At 44.2% G+C, this 23,155-nt stretch overlaps 2 protein-coding genes across 4 annotated transcripts in view; both read right to left on the bottom strand.

Moving 5' to 3' along the window:
- Positions 1–261: 261 nt before the first annotated feature.
- gjd4 (gap junction protein delta 4) lies at positions 262–1,643 on the bottom strand (the record flags this gene model as incomplete). The annotated part of the gene is made up of 2 exons (XM_079181827.1): positions 262–1,463; positions 1,580–1,643. 2 exons carry the CDS (start codon positions 1,641–1,643, stop codon positions 262–264), a joined length of 1,266 nt encoding a protein of 421 aa, XP_079037953.1.
- A 3,837-nt stretch (positions 1,644–5,480) lies between these two features.
- ccny (cyclin Y) overlaps positions 5,481–23,155 on the bottom strand; it is a 29,379-nt gene continuing 11,704 nt past the window's right edge. Inside the window, exons 2-11 of one of the 3 annotated variants that reach the window (XM_079181254.1) lie at positions 19,742–19,816; positions 18,464–18,484; positions 17,531–17,590; positions 16,530–16,620; positions 16,390–16,425; positions 16,038–16,095; positions 15,713–15,832; positions 11,634–11,800; positions 9,725–9,887; positions 5,481–9,345 (exon numbers count right to left, since the gene is read on the bottom strand). In XM_079181254.1, coding sequence (XP_079037380.1) covers positions 9,229–9,345; positions 9,725–9,887; positions 11,634–11,800; positions 15,713–15,832; positions 16,038–16,095; positions 16,390–16,425; positions 16,530–16,620; positions 17,531–17,590; positions 18,464–18,484; positions 19,742–19,816 — 908 coding nt within the window. In that variant the 3' untranslated portion in view covers positions 5,481–9,228. Of the gene's footprint in view, positions 9,346–9,724; positions 9,888–11,633; positions 11,801–15,712; positions 15,833–16,037; positions 16,096–16,389; positions 16,426–16,529; positions 16,631–17,530; positions 17,591–18,463; positions 18,485–19,741; positions 19,817–23,155 lie in introns of all 3 variants that reach the window. The other 2 variants (XM_079181252.1, XM_079181253.1) reach the window with 2 other exon arrangements.

The following is a 23,155-nucleotide window of genomic DNA, read 5'->3' as shown; positions in this document are numbered from 1 at the left end:
GTGTTGAAATCACATCAAATGCGACTGTGCCTCGTGGGTCTAAAGTGTCTTGTGAATGCATTGTTGTTGTGGATTCCCGTCAAGTGGCAGAGCAGTGTGCATTTTAAAATTGAGTTAGTGAGCTTGGCAGGATGTCGTCTCCATCAGGTGTTGCCACTGTGTACGCCTGGGGTTATCTCTGTCTGTTTATCACACTGCTTCCACACCCATTTGTCCCATCCTTGTGCTCCAAAATAACCTGGAAATAAAGCAATCCAACCCTCACACCCACTCGGATCTTTTCTCTTCATCATTGGCCTGTGGCTCAGCGCCGCTTCCCAGCTCAACCAGCGTATACTGACCCACCCTTCTGGTACAATTTTTTGTGGAAACGTCTCCGAAGGGCCCTGCTGGCTCCCTAGGGGAAGACCCAAGGTCCCGCCTGGGTGGAGGTGGCGGTTTGAGTCGACCGCGTTTGCTGACACGGATTGATCTGGGTGTCCCCATTGGCTCTGGGGGGCAGAGAGCCACCTCGCTGCCATTCCTTTCCAGAGCTTCCTCTTGGGAAACAGAGTAGCCATTGTTTCCGTTAGTGTTGCAGCTTGGGTGTACTGGAGAGCATGGAAGAGAGGAGCGCTCCAGGCAGGGTGGTTCTTGACCTGAAGCAAGACCTCCACAAGAGCCCTTGCTGCCTCGCCTTTTCCGGAAACTCCCCGTGTGACCAGCCTCTGCCTCATGTTCCTGCTTAGCCGGTGAAGCGTTTGGGTCTATTCCTCTCGAGGCTCCCCTGCCTGAAAGGAAACACTGCTCTTCCTCATATATCTTCTCCACCACCATCATCTTGCTCTTGCTCTTCTGCCTCACCGAGCGCTTGATGGCGCAGATGAAATCCAGCACGTTTAGGAAAAGGGACAAAGCCGCCACGCCGAGCATGAAGTTGAGCATCGCGGTCTTCTCGGTGGGCCTGGAGATGTAGCAGTCCACCTGGGTGGTGCACGGTGTATGCTGGCACAGGAACCTCCTGGGGATGTAGAAACCAAACAGATAGTAGTGAGCTGCCCCAAACCCGGCCTCCAGCAACGTTCTGAACAACAGATGGAGGATGTAGGCTCCCGTGAAGCACCGGGGCCACCCTCGCTCAGCCATCTTGTTTACCGGTGTCTTGCTGAACGGCTCCTGGTGGATCTTGAGCAACGGCGGGGCTTTGGTGTGACCCGGGGGGTTCAGGTCCACGGTAAGGCCATTCGAAACCTTGTGGACCACGTAGATGATGAAGATGAAGTAAGGGAGACACAAGGTGACGAGCTGCACCAGCCAGAAGCGGAAGAGAGAGATGGGAGAAAATAGATCGTAGCACACGTTGGCACATCCGGGCTGAATGGTGTTACACACAAATCGCTCCTGCTCGTCCTGGTAGAGAGGATAACCTGCCAAGAGGAGGATCAGGATACGGAGGAAGATCATCACAACGAGCCACACCTTGCCTGAAAAATAAGCACGTCGGTATCAAAAATGTGCTGATTTGACAAATCGACCTGCTTGAGATTTCACCTAGAACATAACACAGAAACCAGTTACAGTGTCAGTGAGGCCAACTCACCCATCAAAGTGATGTTGTGGTTGATAGAGATAAAGATGACCTCAGAGGCACTTGATCCCGTCATGCTTGCGGTGCTCGAGGCCATCCAAAATCCTCCAGTTTCAGGCCACAAAGTAAACCCCCGCACCTCACTCCCTGTCCAGCCACTTCTCCCCTACCCTCCTTACCAAGGGGCACATTAGCTTCCAGTAGCACAATAACCTCCAGGTTGACGGACATAAAGTTCCCTCAGCAGTCTGACTCTCTCTCTCTTTATGTGCCAGGTTCCGGGAGGGAAAATCCAGCGTGATCCTTTTGAGTCACCCAAGTCTCGGAAAGACCCATGTAAATACTCTGTCTCACCTCTTCCCCTGTTCCCCGCAGACAACGGTCTGTCCTCAGACAACAGAAGACGGGAGCGAGCCCCATTGTGGGTCTATTCTTAACACACTTCCAAAGGCACGTCGCCGTCCTGGCATTGCAGAGATATTTTGGTGCCGCCGGTCGTCCTTACAGGAGAGAAACAAGCCTCCGGGCTTACTCACTCGAAATTGCTGTATTAAGTTCTCAAGCACAATAGCAAACATGTTCAAACTGGCTGCCTCATAAACATACAAGCAGTTACTGCTGCATTTTCCAGTGATGAGTCAAGATAGCATGTAGATATGCAGAACCGTAGATTGGATTAGCTCTCAGGAAATGTTAGTAGGATGTAAACGGTATTTTCCCACAGCTCATGCCAGTGTATGATGTGATACGCACCCACTGTATAGCCATTTAATATGGGTATGCAACTAAACTCTAATTATTAATCTGAAGTACAACAGGAATTCAGATATGATCAAGGAACCAGATTTATACTTTTTTTGTTTTTTTACAAAATAAAATTAATTCTAGCTTTAATATAAGCTTCAACAAATGCTCATCATGTGCAGGTCTCCCACATGAAATAATTTTACAGAGGACATCAGCTCCTTTCACACATGCTGCATCCACCCTCGCTCATGGACAAGGTCTCTGGTGGGACACAGGGCTAAAGACATAATCCCAACAGATCAATGGTCATTAGCACCCACACACTGACTCACTGTGCGAATCCCACACGGCTCATTTTGAATTAATAGCAAAGCCAAGATTCGGAATATATAATGGATTGTGTTAAAAAGTAGTGTGTGAAATTGAACTTTTGGCTTGATAGGGCATGAAGAAAAATCACTTGCATCTGCAATTAATTTACACGGGCGCTGTAGTGCCGACATTGCATATAAAGGGCAGTAGATGTTGTGTGGCACTGAGAAAGTTTGAAAGGGGCGAAAGAGTAAGTGAGGGCAGAGTTTTATTAGCTACAGTATAGATGGGCTATCGGTTAAAAATAAACATTAGAAAGTCCAGAAAAAGCAAAGCCAAACCCCAACATGTCAGCCAAGGCAAACTGCCAGCCTCACTCCCACTACAGAGGGGTGACAGGAAGCTGACCTCCCCAGCCTCATTTAAACTGGAACGTACCATCGGTTCACGTGAGAGCGGGGGTGAGCTGAACAAGTGCAACCATTACAAAAATACCCAATAAATAAATGACGAGTTCAAGTTACGTAGTCAAAGTAAGGTCAATATTTTAAAGTTGTCTATTGGCACACTCAAGCTCACACATAAGCATAACCAACTTTAATCAGGTGTCGTCAATCGAAGAGGTTTACCTGTTTCTCTCAACTACTTGGGAGTGCCCAGTTACTGCTTATGGGATAATCAGGCACACCTGATTTCAATCTCACTGATTGAGCAGATGATCTGCACCAACACACAAAAAACATTTTATTATCCCCTTCATGTTAAGTTCTCCCTGCTTTTATACAATTAATTAAATGCATATTGTTTTAGTAGATTTTGTCTTTGATAAGATATTTTTGCTCATATTATTGGTTCGCCACTAGTATAGTTGATGCCATTTTGTAAAGATGTTATGTTTATGATTTTGTGTCTCATCTGCTTCGACTCTTTTATCACAGATGCATGAAAGTCAAAGGAAATGTAATAATAGTTTCCATAAAGCCGTAGTTTATTTTCAGAGAGGAATACCTGCCGATCAGCTCATGGGGTGCTGTGTCTGTACTAGAGTGTGAATGCCCTTCATGGCTGTGTTTGAGGCCATATTGGCAATATTACAATTTCAACAATTACTCCACCTTCCGTGCATACTAACTATCCCTCTCATTTCAGACCCTGCCATTCCCCACCTATCCAGCTGCTGCTACTTGGGCAATTTCCAGCCTCAGTCGTTACCTGATCATCCACCTGATCCCGCAGCTGTTCCCCATTTCCCCAATTAGCGATGTGTTGCGCCTGAAAAGTCTATCCCTTATCAATGCACAGGCGTGACACAAACATCCCAACAGAATTTCAGAAGGCTTTTATAAGCCAACCAACTGCAGCACAGTACACGATGAGGGTGATTTGATTTAACATTAAGATGCAGATTGAGAAAATGCCATTTTTCTCTCTATCGGGGGTTCTGTCTCATTCACTGTTCATGATCTACTTCATCAACAAGGGAACACAGAAAACCCTTTGAGACTTTAAACAGAAATAAGATGTGTGATGGATATTCTGCTCTTTCCTTCAGCTCCAATTGAACACTGTAATGTCTTAAAGGAACAGTGGGTAGGATTTACTGGCAGAAATGGAATATAATATTCATTTCTATTTTTCATTGTCGTATTATCACCTGAACCGGAGAATCGTTTTAGTTCGCTTAGAATGAGCCCTTCATTTATCTACATGGGGAGCGGGTCTTCTTCACAGAGTCCGCCATGTTGCACCGCCATGTTTCTACAGTAGCCCAGAATGGACAAACCAAACACTGGCATCTAGAGAGAGCTTTCACATTTTTACATTACCTAAAGGCCACCGTAGTTCTCCGACCTGCTTGGAAAGGGAGGGGTGACCAGAAGGGTATTAGCTTCATGCAATCCCAAACCTCACCACTAGATGCCACTAAATCCTACACACTGCTCCTTTAAGGGGTCAAATGTGGTTTTGTCAGCGTAAGGCTGCAATAAACAATATTTTTAAATGAACAATGGGTCTAATAACAATGTGTAGTATAGGATAGGAGTCGTTCGGAGGGATGAGCCCACACTCAACCTCGCAGTTCCCATCAGCTCGAGGGAGTGCTTTAGCGTCTTTAAGCTAACTGTTTAAGCTAACAGCACCAAACAGGAGACGCACGAAGTTAGCAATTAGCTGGTGATCACTGTGGAGCAAGTTTTGGTTGAGACCAAAACAGCGCAAGCAGGAGAGTGAATATATACTTACATTTGGCCAGAAACGCATCTCCAAAAGAAGGCTGATGTTGCTCCGTGTCTGTTGGATGTGTGAATCGGCGACAGCGTGCTGAAATCAACGTGGCTCACGACAAAATATTTTCAACAAAACATAACCTACATTATTTCGTATATTGAGGTATAACAGTCTGCCTACCAAGGCTCTTAACGTGTGTTTTCTGGACAACGTTGCAAAGAAAATCAAGCTTGAAAGAAATAAGAGCTTGTAAGGTGTACGTGTTTATGATGTGGTTCTCTCACTTAAGTTCACAGTAGCTCTTCATCGCATTGAATTGACTTGTATGGCAATTACCAGAGCAGCGATTGAAATGCAAATCGAGGCTCACACGGAGGATTAAATGTGTCCCTCAGTGACAATGTGGCAGAGTGTAATCTCTGTATTACCGCTTGCTCTAAGCCATTTGAATGGTTCTTTCCGACAGGAGAAACCCTGCTGAGTCACATCAGTCGTACAATAGAGTACATATCGAAACATTGTGATAGCAGCGTGAGCGATGGTTCCAGATCTCGGGGTGAGCTTGTGCATTGGCTGAATTGGCCCTTCAGATCAAACAAGAGACACGCTGGGTTTATTGCAAGGTTTTAAAGTTTAATTCTTGCACAGGTTTTTCTAAACATTGCTTCAGAGGAGAAGAATTGGGAGCAGTTTCTTTAAATCATAGTGGAAAACAAAGAGAAAAGGACAGAACTGAGAGAGTCGGAGTTTGGCAAAAGAAACGGAATGGCTGACTCACCGAAAAAGAAAATGACAGACTGACAATAACAACCATGACAACAGAATACAGCACAACATGTTGAAAATATCAATATCAATGAAAAAAAAAAGGTCACAGCTACAGCAGATGACTGATGTTAGCAGGGGGAAACCGTCATGATCAGCTGAATGAAGCTGGATGTGAAAAGACAAAAAATAATTGTCGTCAAAGAGAGGAAGAAAAATGAAGAGAAAACTCTGCAGAGGTAGAGTTCAGTGCACAAGGCTATGACACACCTAGGCGCCAGCCGACAGGACGCCACAGGCCCATGGTCCTTGATGTTGGGAGGAAAAGTTTCACCTCAGGACTCACCTAAGTGGACCACATGGCATCAACACTTACTTACTTGTGGGTCTTGAGAACACTTTGCCGGGCCCGTATGCACACACACACACACACACACACACATACAATAAATAGGATATACAATCTTTGAATACCTCTAACAGTTGGAACTCACAACAGCCACTCCAGCAACGGTACTTTCCTAAAGACACATTTTTGCACTTTTATTTTCCACTCATCCCAAAGCACCGTGCAAAACAACAGCTCTCCGTCTACGTCTCAACACCCTTTTTTTGTTTGTTTTTGTTTTCTATACTTCATGTGCAAAGTGTGAGCTGGGTCGGAGCAACACGTCCAACAGGAGTGTCCTTCATTTCTTCACCACTTTGGTTACGGTCCTGTCTCTGCTCACGCCCGCTGCTCAGGGTGGGACATCTCACTGGTAGCTTGCCAAAACGACTTCAATCACAGACGTGAAAGTTGCCAATGAAATGCACGGAATGAGCTCGAGGCTTGAAGAGAGGGTAGACGCTGACGTCACGTTTCAATTTGGACCTTCATCTGATCTTTCGTTACAAAGAAAAATGCGCTAAAAGCCTGGAAATGTCACGTGATGATATTTTTTTAATTAATTACCTATTCAAGGATTTAGTGAAGCAAAATGTGTGTCCAGTTGATCTTAAGGCAAACAACCACTACTATAAAGTTCATATAATAAAAGCATTACTTCACTTTTATAAACCCATTCAAGGTGTCACTCGTTGATGTTATGGGTTTACCTTCTACTACGTCGCTGTACATTTTCCTATTTCGGATTTAAGAAATGTCAACACGGGAGCAAATCAGGAAGCGATGTCTTCATGGAGAAAAAGAAAGTTCCAGATAAACGTTCAGAAAAGGTTATCAGAAAAGTCAATGTTATAACTGAATGCATAAATAAATAATATTGTTAGTTAAATAAAAAAAGAATGCTTTGGAAATTAGCTGTAACCTTCAATAACTGTATTTATTATCTTTCACCAGCTTTCCAAATGTTTGGTCTTGGCACACATTTAATCATTTATCTACTCCTTATTTTTCCCCACAAACTTTCCATTTACTGCGCTGTATTTTCTATTTTTATATTGCAGAAAATAATGTCCGTGTCCATGTACGTCTAGGGCATGTGATTGGTGTGTGTGTGTGTGTGTGCGTGTGTGTGATCAGTTGGGTAATTGAAGTTGCAACTTGCCGTACTGACACACAAAGAATCCCGTGCAGCCCAAAAAGCATGTCCCCCATAGACCACCATTCTAAAAGAGACGTCTGTAAAACTGTCAAATTGAAAATGACACGAGGAAAAGGAAGCGTTGCTTCAGGGAAACAGGGAGTAGATAAATGATTTAATGTGAGCCAAGACCAAAAAATGAGATGAGCTACAGTAGAGAAAGATAAAGAAGAAGAAAAATAAATTACGTTTCACTGATTGAGGAAAAAAAAAAAACATTAAAAACTGAGGGAGGTTGAAGGAAAACTATAAACTTTATATCTCTCTTTTTACACTTCATTTAAATGATTTTATCTTATTCATTGATGCACTCAGTTATACTGTGTTTTTGACATGTTTCTAATGCGGGGCTCCTTAAGAACACATGGCTCTGGTAATGCCTCTACAGAGTGGGGTAAGAAGAAATGACAACAAATAATAAAATAAGCCTGAATTGTTTCGTATTATTAAGTTACCATATACAGCATGTAGCACATACAAAAAAAACTTGGCATTTTCTGCTGTGTGAAAATAAACATTGTAACAAGAAAACTTAAGTGGCGTCTCCCGTTTAAATCTTAATACTTCATCTTTACTTGATTTGTCATAAGAACATCCAACATATTAAGCATCACCCTCGTGTACAGTATGAACTGATCCAATAGAAGTATTCTATCATCATTCTTTGTCTTGTTTTACAGTACGATCTCAGTCTACAGATTTTGCACACCGACGCCGTATTTACACTGTACAGAGACAACTTAGCAAAACGTATACAATCTATCTTATTTGTAAGTGTTTGAATCGTCACTTAATGCTTTTTTTTCTATCACTTGGGTTCCTCTCCAGAACAACCCTGAAAAATAATCATGCGTTTTAGTGGCTCCTAAATGTCGATATTCCACTTTGTGCTGTTTCTTTGTACGCTGGAAGAACCATACAAAAATGTTAAAGAAATGTGTAAAGAAAAAGGAAATACTTCAGTTATTTGTTCTATTCCTCCAGTAGAAAGGGGGAGAGGTGTTAAACTAGCTTATTACAGGCACCACAGGTCAGGACGATGGCAGTGAATTAAGTACAACACCAGTTCTACAGTATGTCTCGTGTCTTGACTGAGAGTCGTGGACCGCTGTCCTCCGCTCAGTCTCCTCCCGAGTATGCACGCTTCATCCTATTTAAATCACAACCACCGAGCAATGCACGAATATTGCTTTAAGTGAATGGCTGTGTCGGGAACGTTGGCTTGGATGGCCTCGCTGCGATGGTACAAGTTGAATTTTCCTGGTCCTGTCAGAGCGAAACACTGACTCGCTTTTTCAATGTTAGCCCTCCGAATGGGAGCTTCAATGAAAACGGCTACGATGAATACGATGATATGCAGGTCCGGTTCGAAAGCATCAAAGTGTACACCGAAGGTAAACGGAGGAATGTACATGTCTTTCCCTTGTGTACGCTTGGAATCTGCTCGCAGATGGGGATGCAAAAAGAAGAGATGAACACCAACCAAATTTCCAAATGTGCCTGTCCAAAAAAAGATCCTCTCATGCTTCAGCTCAGAAAGTGAGTGAAGCTGAAGATTAAAACGAAAAGGAATGTACACGGCCTCCCTCAATCAACCGCACGAGCGAGTGGAGCCTCAGAGGGAATTATGGAACGCTGTTGTCGCCTGGTTTTTCCGCATTAAGCTTGTCCCAACTTCACACAGAATCTCATATATATATATATATATATATATATGTGTTTCTGTTTGGCCTCTTCTTCTGCAGTCGTGGTCTTCATTCCAACAACTTTCACTCACGCACTTCAGTTTGGTTCAGCTCAGCTCTGTTTGGTTCAGTGCAGGCAGCCAGTGGAACTTCTTTTATGTACAACAACCAGAGAGGGTGCTAGATTGTGTGTGTGTGTGTGTGTGTGTGTGTGTGTGTGTGTGTGTGCGTGTACTGATCCACAGGACTGCTGCCCGCCTGGTTTGCCTGCTTACCAGGCAGAAACACAGTACAGTATGTCCGACAGGTCTGTCTCCGTGCTGCGGGGCAGTCGGTGTTAGGAAATGATGGCCGGACACCACCGCACCACCGCCAGGTTGTCCGCGCTCACTGACCGCTTCTTCGCTTGTTTCTTCAAGTCCTTGTATATGTCGTCACACAACCGCGAGATGGCCTGAAAGACAACAAAGAAACACAAAACACAGCAGAAATGAGATGGAGACGACGAGGCCAAACTAACTGGAATGCAGCCATTACTAATGTTATTGGCTACACGTGTGCTTTCCCTGCTATGAAATGTCAAAAATGTCTGCTGTGTAGAGTCAATTCATCATCAGGCAGGGAAGCTAATTACACAGCAACACAGTGCTACATCCTGCTCTACAGTGTGTGATTTGTGTGCACGTGTTGAACTGAGCCTCAGCTCCTTTATACCACAGCCTCAGGCTACAAGAAATTGGGTTCAGATTGTAGGATTTATTTTCTTTTATATGACCTGAACTCCCAAATCTAAATCTGTTTCCAGTTTTTTTTTGTGCTTGTGTGCTACTCACCTCTAGTTTCTGGGCCTTCTCCCTGCTGAGGGGTTCCAGGGGGAAGCTGAGGTTGTTGGCCTCAGCCATGGAGCGCAGGTCAAAGTAATACTTGGCGTAGACGCTGGACGGCACGTTGATGTTGAACTGCAGCAGCTCCAGAAACTGACGCTCCAGCTCATTCCTTTTTTTTTTCAGCGAGAGAGAGAGAGAGAAAGAGAGGATGCGTGATCAGATATTTAGCTCGGAACCAGAAGTAGTTGGGATTGAAAACAGAGTTGAAATTGAATTGTCTCCAAATAAACTGCGTACAGAGCGACTGAAGAGGAGACGGAGACTAACGAGGGGGTGTTATTTTCCCGTGTGCGGTACCAATACACATCCACCAAGTAAATCCCCAGTGCACCTACCAAACATAAGCCTCTCCTCGTACTGAAAAGGAGTGATATCGAAGCACAGGGCTGTGAGCATTACGTGTGACAAAGAATATTGATCCCACATCCTGAAAATGCTAATGTCAGTCATTGCCTCATGCTGCACAGCTCTGTGATCCCCGCTGCAGCGCGCTGACAGACGCTTTCGTCTGTTTATCTTCATTCACGGCCGATTCCCTTTTCTCTCTCGCTGTACCCTGCACACAAGAGGCGCTATCCATCTCTTCTCCCGAGCCTCTGTTCCCCACCCACGCACATTTACAGGCATGCAGCAACAGACGGGCTAAATTTAGCCTCCACTGTAGCCAAACTCTGCCTGATACCGCTGCTTCTGTTTCTGGGGGGGGGGGGGGGGGGGGGGAGTTACCGAGCGTGGATTTAAAAAAAAAAGAAATTGATCTTCCGAGGAAATCTGTAGTCAAGTCACCGTCCGGTAAATCGCCCCAAACAGGTGGATTAGAGCCATTGCTCTGTAAAATCTGAGCCCAAGGACAAGAATACACAGCCACCGGTGCAGAGGAGTGTGAGGGCAGCAGAGGTCAGAGGTCGCAGCAGTGACGGCACGTCTACAGCATCGTGTTTCACCCTTTAGAAAAAACCTATCCGGACGGGATGTGGTCTACTCTACAGGACAGCGTGGTGCTCAAGATGCTTCTTCCCTGTCTAACAGAGGAACTAACAAACCAGCCAGGTTTCAAGCTTGGTGACATGATGGAACGTGGATTTATACTATTGCTTCATTGGGAAAGGTGCAAGAAAACCTGATAAAAATGGTTTCAATCAGTGCATGCTTTGTATAGGCCTGCAGACAACATCTTCATACTTTATCCCAACCTACCGTCTCACTGCTTTCTTGGGACCAATCCAAGAGCCACAACAGAAGACAGTTAAGTCACATGTGTCACACAAACCGGGCAGAGGGATCTCCAGACCTCCCTACATGTGACTCTGAGCACCTCTTGAACCCAGGCTGAGCTCACAAACACTGACTGCTCTCAGCATAGAAAGACCCTGAAGATAGTTCTAGTGGCTGAGATTGTACCATGTTAGGTCAACAGTCACAGTTAGTTCATTAATCAATTGGCCCATTAACAGAAAATGCAATAATTCACTGGTTGCAGTTTTTTAAAAATGCTTTAAAAACCAGCTTTAAAGTCTACTACTCAACTGTAGCCAATTTATTTTGGCTTGGCCTCAATAGATCATGCCATGGAAATGAAAAGTTGGCTATAAAAGCTATGTCTTATTACACAGAAATAATGAAACACATCTCCTGCCACCTTCATATCACAGACACATTATTACGTTTGGTAATTATTGTCACGCAGAGGAAATGGAACTGGTTCAAAGTAACACACTTTAGAAACTAAATACTGTTTAGGAGCCGCCTGTGTGTTAATAACCACATTCAGAGTGACTGACCTCAGTCTACAGGCCTTTCACCTGTGTGAGCATTTCATACAGTATTTTGGGTGTGTTTTTTCGCAGCAACTCACATGTCCTCCACAGTGATGTCCTTGAGAATTTGGCAGTAGTCGACGTTCCAGACCGCCTGGTCGTCCCACACCTTGGATGCCAGAAGGATGGCTCCCAGCACGATGCGCTTCCAGTTAACAGGGCTGATGTCGATCTCGGCGTAGGTCAGGAGCCGCTCCAAATACACCTTGAACAAAGACAAGCGTCACATGTTAATAACTCAGAACATAGTCATCGTTCAGCAAACTACATCATGCACATAAATGAGATCCTTGAGGTCTTTTCTTCCATATGATGAATACGTTCTTTACCACATATGACTGAAGCTTGCATTGATGTATTATCCATTAGCCTCTACTCTCCCTGAGTGCCTACATTTATGTGCAGAGTTAGTTTGCTGCTTTGCTGTTTGTCTCCTGCCGACGAAAATAACACAATAACAAGATGGCAGAAGCCGATGAAATCCAGCCTCTGGAGCTCGCTCATTAAAATATCTCTCGCTGCCTCTCTCCACGTTTCCATTTCTCTCTCTCTCTCTCTCTCTCTCTCTCTCTCTCTCTCGGTAGCCAGACTTCCCACCGTCTACAGATCACAAAGCACACTGAGCCCGCAGGCACCTGTTCCTCACAAGCTGGAATACTTGTGTAATACAGAGGCTGATTCCACTGATCATCATTTTGTTAGAGAGTCGCTGTAAAGCATGAAAGCTGCAGTGATCCACGGCAAGGAGACGACTAAAGGTCTGGCTTGCTAATGGAAGCTACAGAACGGTATCAAACAGCCTCTCTGTAAAGTGTGCAGGCTTAAATGTACATTTACCAATATGGAGTTTGTACTTTTATTTAGTATTCATAAATGCTGTAACTTCGTCTTGTTCTTTTTTTTAGTATTTATAGTACTTATGGCTGGCTTTTTGAACATGTAATTCGCTTAAGTTTGTGACAGAAATGATCTAATACAAACAAAAAAAAGGTATTCTTGGAACAGCATTTCTTTCCTCGGCTGACTAGGAACTACGTTTATTATTTCTATGAATAAAACGCTGAACAGACTTCAGACAGCTTTGAAATCTGTCATCTCAGATGACAAGGCTCTCAAAAAGAATAGATGGATTCCACTTCTCAGAACTGTCTGAATGTGCACTGAACTGTCAGCACCATGTGACTTAAAAAGCTAAACAGAATCCTAGAAGCCTGTCGGAGAGCCGAGGGTCGTCCGTTAGATGATGGTTAATGCCCTCTAATTATATGGACATATATGGATATGAAATGGTTCCTTGTGGTTTGGACAAATAGAGAGGCGGAGAGCGGAGAAAACATACTCTCATCCTATTTTGCAGCCTGGCTTCACTTGCCCACTAGCACAGCTCAGGTGGCTAATTGGACAAGTCGTGCTGGGTTGGGCTGTGTGCCTGCAGGCGGTGCTAACCCCATCTCTGTTGTGGCCCAGAGCCTGCCAACAGACACCACGGATACACTCCTCTGGCTGCAAACATTGAAGAAAGCCCGCATGACATGAGAGCCGGAGCCACATGCTGGGGGGATGTGAATGCAACGGCACAGAGAGGAAACGCTACAAAGAGGCGCAACAAAGACCCCAGAGGCAAACGGTGGACCTGTGCAGCCACATCACACTCAAATGAATTCATTTTGTGATTCTGATTTAGGGAGGGCCCCGCGATACAATATCATCACGATACTCAAGTCACGATACTGCGTTATTGCGATATCAAACATCGTGATATATTGCGATTTATTACTGAAAATGATGCAGATGTTTGTCAACATCTGTTGTATCTAATAAGATAACGATCTCACTACAGTCCATCTGTAATAGGCCGATAGCCAATGAACTAAAATACTTATTATTTTCATTAACTATTTCCTTTTACTGTGTTTAAGTCATCTATAGCGGTGATTTACATAAAAACACACATTTCAAATGACAATATTTTTATCGTTAGATGTATGATAAACTGGAGACTTAGAGCTAGTGTTGGCAAGATAAACGGCTCATAATTCACTCTCTAATATCTATTCTATATCTCCTTCAATCAACTGGACTTATTCGAGCTTCTGCTGGGATAATTGACAATATACAGAACCAGTGATAACAGTATGCAGGTCTCTAATGTCTACAAGTGTGCTAAATGTTTCTAAACTAATAGTTTCCGTGTGACACACCAATGAATGACCTCTGCCCTTTGTGGCTTTGGTATTGTTAGAGTCTGAGCCGTGGAGCTGTAGCTTCACATGCCACAAAGAGCAACGTGTCCACAGCGTCTCCTACTGGAAGTCTTGAACACGACCCGTGTTCCCGAAAGAGTCTCCGTCGTCTCGATCCCCTCCGCCTTCCCGTCCCGTCCCTATCCAACGCCGTGATGATTGGGAAGGGAAGGAAGACTAAAGTTAGCCGTGTCGGCGAAGCTAACCGCACAACCACCAGCCATCGGCCCATCGGCCCTATTCAATTACTGGTGGCATGCCAGACTTTACTCTGGGGGACTGGACGAGGCAGGCCATGTGCCAGTGTGTGTGTGTGTGTGTGTGTGTGTGTGTGTGTGTGTGTGTGTGTGTGTGTGCACATGTGATTTAGTTAAGTCTGACACATCTTGGCTGGAGTACGCCTGTACATGGAGAAAGACACAGGAACATTACAGATACTGTGCATCAATGTGCTTGCTTTCACATCACTGTCTAGACACAACCCCCCCCCCCCCCCCCCGCCCGACATGCAGTTCACACATTTGTGCATCTGTCAGGAAGCAGAGCAACTCGATACAAGGCCACCAGGCCAGCCCTATTAACCCCGCACTCTCCAGTCTCTGGGGACACTGGACTGGTGTCGGCCAGAGCGACCGAGTGTGGAAAGAGATGTTTCTGGGCAGATGGGGATGGGGGGGGGGGGGGGGGGGGTTTACAGCCAATTGAACAAGTTCAACTTATTCAGAACTGTACTGGCAGCCTTTTAACCAAAACAAGGAAGAGAGAGCTTACTTCCCTGGTTTATAGCTTCACTCTATTGGCCCCCAGTATCCTTTAGAATAGATTGACTTTTGACTTGTTTTGTAAAGCTCTTAATGGTTTGGGACCGGCCTACATTGTAGACTCTTTATAGTATACATACAATACACACAATTAAGCGCAAAAGAAAATAGGCAGCGCAGATATTTTATTTTTAAATGCTCCAAAATTATGGAACCAAGAGCTGAAAACCTATTCATTTAATTTGGTAAATATAAATGTCATTCTTCTTAATTTTTGTTATCATTCATAATGTTTTTTTTGTTTTTTATACTTTATTGTCTTTTTATCAATTTATAATATTATTGTGTATTTGCCCTTGCTTAAATATTTAGCATTTTCATTTTTCTTTTATTGTAAAGACCTTTGAGCTCCAGCTCAAATATTATTATAACTATAAATAATAAGTAAGGGTAAAACAGCAGCAGTGAAATAACCTTATTCTTTATTCATTTAAGTGTGGATATGTTTTCTTTAAATGCTTGTACGGTTAGATAACACATGAATAACCTAATCAAAATAAAGACTTCCAATTACTTTGCGAAGGAAATTGTCATGTTTGATGACGACAAGAGAAAGCACACAAAACAAAAAAAGAAACAGAGAGTTCGAGGTGCAGAGACAGAGAAAGAGATGAGACAGAATGGGGATAGAAGCTGTCCTTGTTTTCACGGTTTTTAAAACAGGTGAGCGGCGCAGGATGTCTTTAGTGGTCGGGAGAGATCCTGCTGCACACTGAAGCACCAATTATATCCTCGCTACAGACGCCGACACGCCAAAGTCATTCTGAAATGAGACTGCACGGATCAAACCAATCATGTGTGACCTTCCGATTCCTCTGGTCTCTCCTGTGAGGATTAGTTCACTTTTCAATATTTTCAGAGGGGGACACAATCTCCAGAGGGATGTATGGAGCGTTTCATAGGATTCAGGAGGAAGAAATAAACCAGAGAAAAGAGTCTAAGGAAGGTAGGAGAAAGAGGACAGCGCATGAGACGACGGAGGGCAAAAAGAGAATCAGGAAGCAACACTCCCTCCTGGTGTCAGCACTGAAACACACATACACACACACTTACCAAGGTGACAATGGCACACTCGGCGGTGAGCTGTGCGGCGCTGAACAGCGTCCTGACGAAGCGGTAGATCTGCTTCTGCTCGGGGTCGTGTTTTTCGTAATCCGGAGGAATTTCAGACTTCTAGAAGAGAAGACAGCAAATGAAAATGAGAGATTCACTCCATTCAACAGGCACTCGATGGGATCGTTTGCCGAAATGGAAAAACACGAGCTGCGAGCTCAATGTGTGTGTGTGTGTGTTTGCTTGTGTGGTTTGTCTTGCTGATGAGTGCCGACAGCTCCACAGCATTCACGTAATGGAAACGCATCTTCAGTTAAGGCCTTACCGTGAGCGGGTGCAGTTTCTCGTCGAAAATGTCGACCAACATTCTTCCGTCGACATCCCTGGAATGACAAACAGATAAAGTAGTGCGATAGAAACAAAAAAAACAGATGGCATGAGACTCATTTCTTTTTGAAATATGACTTCACAGAGACCACAGTTTATTCCAGCTCACTCGGGCCTCTTATGGAGTCAGCCATCAGACAGACATGTCACAATATCGAAAGACTTTGACACTTCGACATGAGCTCTGAGGGGCATTTATTCCTGTCCAGGTTTCATTTGGCTAACCTGTGATGCTGATATTTGATGAGGGGATTATGAAAAGGACCGCAGACTGAGAGAGATGATCATACCTGTTCTTTATGTGGTAGTATATTGCCAGGGCTACGCTGTAAAGACAACACAATAAAAGCAATTAATTTCAAAACTAAAAGCAGGATTAGAGCTTGAACATTAGATTGTGAATTATTTCCTGTTAGGCACAAACAGTTACCATTTGATGGTGTATTTGAGGTTGGGCTGACTGACGGTGCTGTCGTCAAGGAATATGGTGGAGCAGGAGCTGTACTTCCGTCTCACCGGGCCTGCATGATGCTGGAGTTCACACACACACACACACACACACACACACACAAACAGAGAGTCATTCTCTATTTCAGTCCTACTCGGACCGCTAACAGACAAGGAAAGTAGGGCATCTGTAAGAGCACAAACTAATGCTCTCTGTGATCTGTCAGCGTGTCACTTGGTCTCATGCGGGAATGGCAGTTATGGTGGAGTGCATCTTCAGAGAGAACTTCAGTGATGAACTTACTTTTAATACGCTCATTTGCTCCTGGCACATACTGAACCAGAGCTTTTTTTTTTTTTATGTCAATTGGATTATTCCTCTTTTTTTATTTATATATTTTTTTTTTGCTCAAAATTAAAATAATGGTTATTCTTTTCAAGATAAACACACTGATTCACCAGTAGAATATTACTAATTGCTGACCTCGGGGGCTGAAGGAGTGATGGCCAAAGATGAACTCCACCATAATGTGACGATGTTGTTGTTACTACATCTAAATAATGACATGTAACTGCATCTTTCAGCTCACAACACACACACACACACACACACACACACACACACACACACACACACACACACACACACACACACACACACACACACACACACACACACACACACACACACACACACACACACACGCACGCACACACACACGTGACTACGACTAAAAGTGGAACCTGTGTGGTTTGATGTACAATGATAAAAGGGTTATTTTAAAGGGTCATTTTGAGGACTTTACCTTGTTCTCCGAAATGTGTGTGAACTTGCAAGAAATACAAGACAGCAAAATCACCATTTGCACCACAATTATATCCACAATTGTATTTTCACTTCCAGATAATTGACAATTAAATGACACAGTCGTCTTCAGCCTTTGTGTAAGATACACGACTGCCGTTTTAATGCATCACACACACACACAGTAGCCTTTCTCTTACTTACATGGTTGATGTAAAGGCTCTTCCGTTTCTCTCGAACTGAAAAGGGAAGACGAGAGAACAGGCGTCAGGCAGCAACACACACACACACAAACGCTGGAGCTCAGTGTGAGTGGCAGTACACAACCCTCACAGACAGGGAGCAGCGTTTATCCAGGGTTTATAAGTTCCCTATCACTGAAGCTTAAGAAAACTGTGTTTGAATATGCGGGAATGAGATCGGTGGCAAAGCAAAACCAGAGTAGATGCAGAGCGCAGCATCACGCACACAGTGACGTAGCGAGCTGTCTGGCGCCTCTCACCTCCGTGACACGCACATACACACACACACACACTCTAATGCACTGTGTGTTGTTTTTCTTCCTCTGGGCAGAGCAGACTGTGTGCGCTGCTTTCTAGCAAACAGCAGCAAGCTCTCGCTTCATAACTAGGGCTTCGTGTTTTAGTGAGAGAAAAACAATCCCGACCGCAGTCGTTTCCGTATTGATTTCTGAAATAATAAGTAAGAAAATAATTGTTCTGACACATTTAATACTCTTCGCAAAGATGCGCAGCGGTGCTCGTGTCAAATCCCAGATTCCTCCTCCCGGTGGAATCATTCGCACATCCTCTGTAGGAGAGACGTCTTAAGCTCCGCTGGTCTGGGGAAACAAACTGTTTGCTTTTTTTTTTTGCAGCCCTATTCATACTGGTGCATCTTACAGAGCGACATGCACATGGGCACAAACACACACACACACGACATGATATCAGCAGCTCAACAGTGGAGGCACGTCACCCGCTGACAGAAATACATACAGATCCAAGTACAGGAAGACAATAAAGCTTGTGACCACGTGAAAAGTGAAGCCCAGAAACACACAGTGAGCGGAGTGCGACACGCCCACAGAGACCAGACACACACATGCTTACCTCTCTTGTTGGGCACGGGAACTGAAAAAACACAAAGTCCAAATTGTCTCTGTGTTTCCTGAGCATTGGTATTCATTCATGTACAATATGTTGTGAAAACAGGCCAGCAGACGTTCACACGAGAGCTTGATGAGGCTGATAAAAGATCAGATCAATAGATCAGCCTCCGGGCTACAAAACCAGCGTTGCAAATGGGACAAAAAATCAAGCCTCTTATCGTCAAAAGTACACAGATTGTGTCTTAGCTGAATCTCAGAAACCAACTTCATCACATTTCAATTGATTAAGATGCATTACTGTCAGTCTGAGGGGGTCCAGGCTGCTACAGGATCAGTCTCTCTCTGCCTGAGAGAGAGATGATCAAAACGACGCGGTGTGCCTCAGAAAAAAAATCAGACGCCGAGGCAGCTGCTATAAAATTTCCACGGGAGCCTGCCTGGAGCCTTCATGGCGGATAAAAGGATGTTGATCAACGGTACTTTTGTGTGGCTCCACATCTGAAATCCCCGCATCAATCGAACACCTTTCTTTGCCACGAAGCGGGCGGCCATTGTCTGACTTTGAAACGTTAAAGACACCTTTTGAAATGATTCTTTGCAGGCTGCGTTCTGGCTTAATGTGCAATCTGCCACGTACAGTATATGGCGACACCGCTCTTTGAATGACTTGGGTTTTTTTTGAGGATCAATGGCAAACTGATAACAACATACAGGCAACATGAATGGTCGTCGGGGCCCTGAGGGAAGAGAGGTGATGTGAAGTGGCGTAGTGATGAAAAAAAACACACAGATCTTTGATGGAACCATCTGAAATGAGCGTGTCTAATGCATTCTGGAGATGCCCACATTGCTGTGTATAGGCTTCAGGATTTACACTTGAAAGCTGTGTGGAATTGTATCCAAGTATGTGTGATGAGCTTACTTATTTGGACTGATGCTTTAAAATTGCACAACACATTCTTCAAGCTACAGTCTCCAGACGTCAGGAGGACGCCGAAAGAACTGAATCAACCAAAAGTAAAAGTAGAAACTAGAAAGAATCATTTACATTGGTGCCTAGTACACACTCACACAAGTCTAAGAGCCTTCACAGTAGCACATGACACAACTTCCCCTCGCCTCACACTCCAGTGGCCTCTTCAAAAAGGTCCTGTGTGTGCCGGACATATTTAACATTGGCAGACACCTTTGCATGTTTTCAACGTGCCCGCTCGCCAACAATCCCTTCACACTTCATGTGTGGAAGTTTCAAAAGAGGCGAGGTGCTCTCAATGCTCACCGTCGGTCTGTGACTTGCTGAGGAAGATGGTGCTGGCCCGGGGATGATCTGAGGGGTTGTACTCCATGGGCAGATCTAAAAAGAAAGAAAGAAAGAAAGAAAGAAAGAGGGGAAACAATACATTAGTACTAATAAAGACAGGATCATCAGTTCAGTGAGTTAGGAATCGCAAGCAATGAACACAAGGCTGTGGTGTGTTTGCCAAAACAACTAAAAGCCATCGTGGAGGTTAAATGTGTGGGATTGGTTTTAGGGGTTGACCGCGTCTCTCGCAATGGACCAAACTGAACGGAAAAACAATCTGTCGGCCGACAGTTTAAACGGCGGTTTGTGAATCGATGTGCTAAGCTAAACACACAGTAAAGGTATAGATTTAGTTTGTGTGTCTGTAAACAACACGTACAACCTGGGAACAACCACCAGATTAAGACAGCAGCTGGCAATAGAACGCGCAATAAATCCCAAGAAGAAGATCTTTGAGCGCTCGATGAGCTGGTGAACTGTGACAGCAGGTCTGGACCACATTTATTCTCAGAGTCTGCAGATACAGGTGAGCGGCAAAGTCTTTTCACACATATGAGAGCAAGTAGAAAAGACGTGCGTAAGCTAAATAGGACAACCGCATTTAAGACTGAGCTTGCATTTACTATGAATTTAAAACATACATTTTTGATTTGAAACTCGAAGATACACAAGATTAAAAGTGACTGAAGTCCATAGACTAATTCATGTATCAAATCATATAAAAGCAATTTTTTTGTATTAGGCGATTGTTTAGCCTATAAAATGTGAAAAATGCACATCCAAAGCTTCCTTTTTATTGGACGCGCTTGCAGCTACTGACACTGCTGCCTGGCTGACGGCTGCTACGGGAAACCATTGAATTTATGTATACATATTCATTTTTTGTCCCAGTTCTTTGCCTCAAATAAACCCCTTAGGCAAAAAAAAATGTTTTATTGTTAAATTATAGACAATCAATTTGTGGCGAGCGAAACAGAGAACCCCCGTTGTTTGAACAGCTGATTGGTACTATATCTCCGCAGCCGCTTCATTATTATAGAGGCCTGGTGAAGAGATTTAATATCCTGCTCAACCTCAGGTGAAACATTTGTTGACATAAGTTCTAGGTTAATCATTACCTAAAACTGTAATACTAACGCTTGAAGTCTCAACACAAGCAAGGAAACTAAACAAAAACTATGACGCACACACACACACACACAAAGGACATTGTGTGGGGTGGTGACCCCATCAGCGGCTTCCTGGTTTCTTGGATGATGTCAGTGAAACAGGAAGGGTCAGGAGGAAGGGACCAACACCCAGACTAATAGAGAGAAAGAGAAAACAGATACAGGAGAGAAGCAGGAGGGACGGAGGAAGAGCGACGAGCTGATAATGAGAGCTGAGAGTGAAGTGACGGCAGTGACGCCTTTGAAACATGATGGACGGGGAGAGAGAGAGAGAGACAGCAGGGGCGACGAGAGGAGGGAGGAGAGCAAATGATAGAAGGTAATAGAGATGAGAGGGGAAGGATGTGAAAAAAGAGAGGGATGAGAGCAGAGGTGGGAGGGGGAGTGAAGAAGGAAAGGTCAACCAGCTTCAGTAGAAAACCTTGTGGAATTGAAGACGGTGATGTAAAACTGATCCACCATTAAAACACACTATACCACGGCGACTACGGAGCATACCTGAGATCACACAGCCTCTCTCAGTACACTGCAGGTCACACATGCCAGCCGACGCTATTGTGTCTTAACTCTTTTGAACTGCTGTCTTTTTGTGTTCGAGAGCCACTTGAGGAGCCTCAAAGGGCGCACACACACACAGACACACACACACACACACAGCCATAATGTAGGAGGAAGTGACACACGGTGCTGAATAAAAGATGGGTGTGTGGGAAGAAGCAAAGAGCAGTGAAGGAGAACTGAAGGTGGATTAATGATGCTGCGCGCACACAAGACGCTCAACTGTTGGTGACGTATTCAGTGCACGCCACAGCGCACTCACACGTACGAGCGTGTTACAAAATAACCTGAACGCTGACTTTCTGTTTCGTGAGATAAAAACGTTTATACTTTCACATAAATAATCTTTAAACTGGTGATGTCACATTTTGAACACAGGAAGCCGACTGGCCACAGAAACGGGGCGTGTCCCTCTACACGGCTGCCGTCAGTGACCTTTGGTGTGGTTCCACTCCTCCCCAGTTTCTCTCCAGCACCCGACTTCCTGCGTTTCAGGAAGTGGGAGAGGAAATGAAGTAGGGGGGGGGGGGTGACGGTTACGCATTGTTAGGGAGGTAGGATGAACAAAGGTTGGAGGGAATGGGTCGGTGTGTGGATTTAAGCCACATGTGTTGCACTATTTATGCAGAAAACACACAAGCACACCTAAAGGAAGATGGAAGACAGCCAAAAAGAAGACAGCCACTAAAGCTCTCCTCTGCACAGCATCACCTTTTTTTTCTTCTTCTTCTTCTTATTGGCAAACCAGTGACAGGTGCATACGCCGCCCACTGGAGTGTGGAAACAAACTTGTGCTTGCACACTTCAGGTTTAGGCTACGGTGGGCATTGTTGCAAATCAACGAGCAGGACTGCTTTAGAGATTTCTTTTTATGATTTTGTGCATCAATGTGAAGAAGTAATTTGATTTGTTAGGTATGTATTTTATGAAAAACACCATGTAATCATTTTATCCATAAACAGTGTCTTGGTTGATTTTCCCCAGACTTTTATTATATCACGATATCGCAAATGAAAAATAACATGAAACATGATCAAGGCTTTGTCCATACTGTCCATTCCTAATAAGAGGGGTTACCTTCATTCATATATTTAGTTATTTTCCACACCCATTTATTAAGGAGGGTGCAATTTTATCAGTGCAACATTTAACAACTTGTTGCAATATTGCTAGCAGTAACAAAAACTATTCACTTTCGTATTTTGCTCGACTTTGGTCCAGACTAGTTGCCAGCTCAACTGTCAACTGCTTACGAGCTTTCGACTAAATCATTTCTGTCTTTCCTCCAAGAGAAGATTTATTTTGAAAATTCACTCAAACACAAGGTTGACTTGGTTGAATTCATGTTTCCTCTTCCATAGCACTATATTTAGCAGCTACACTTGCATCACAGAAATCGGTCTTTTCCAAAAGTCCAATCCAGGTTCAGTATAGATCACAGTTGCCACCTGTGCCTCATTTTAACTCTGCAACATGCACCTCCGCCACCTCCAGGACAAGAGGAAACCGATGCCCTTCCTGCCGCCGTTAGTTACACTGTGAACAGGAATATGTGTGATATTATGGTTAGCGTGAGGGTGGCTTCGAGTTGCAACATCAGCCCAGACAGGAAGGCCCTCTGCTGGGGTTTGTTTCGGCTGCTTTTCTGAGGTGCCGGCCTGAG

Source organism: Pholis gunnellus (genome assembly GCF_910591455.1).
Source record: "Pholis gunnellus genome assembly, chromosome: 20".
Classification (NCBI taxonomy): Eukaryota; Metazoa; Chordata; class Actinopteri; order Perciformes; family Pholidae; genus Pholis; species Pholis gunnellus.
The sequence above is the reverse complement of the archived record's forward strand: the minus strand, read 5'-3'. Positions and strand labels throughout refer to the sequence as shown.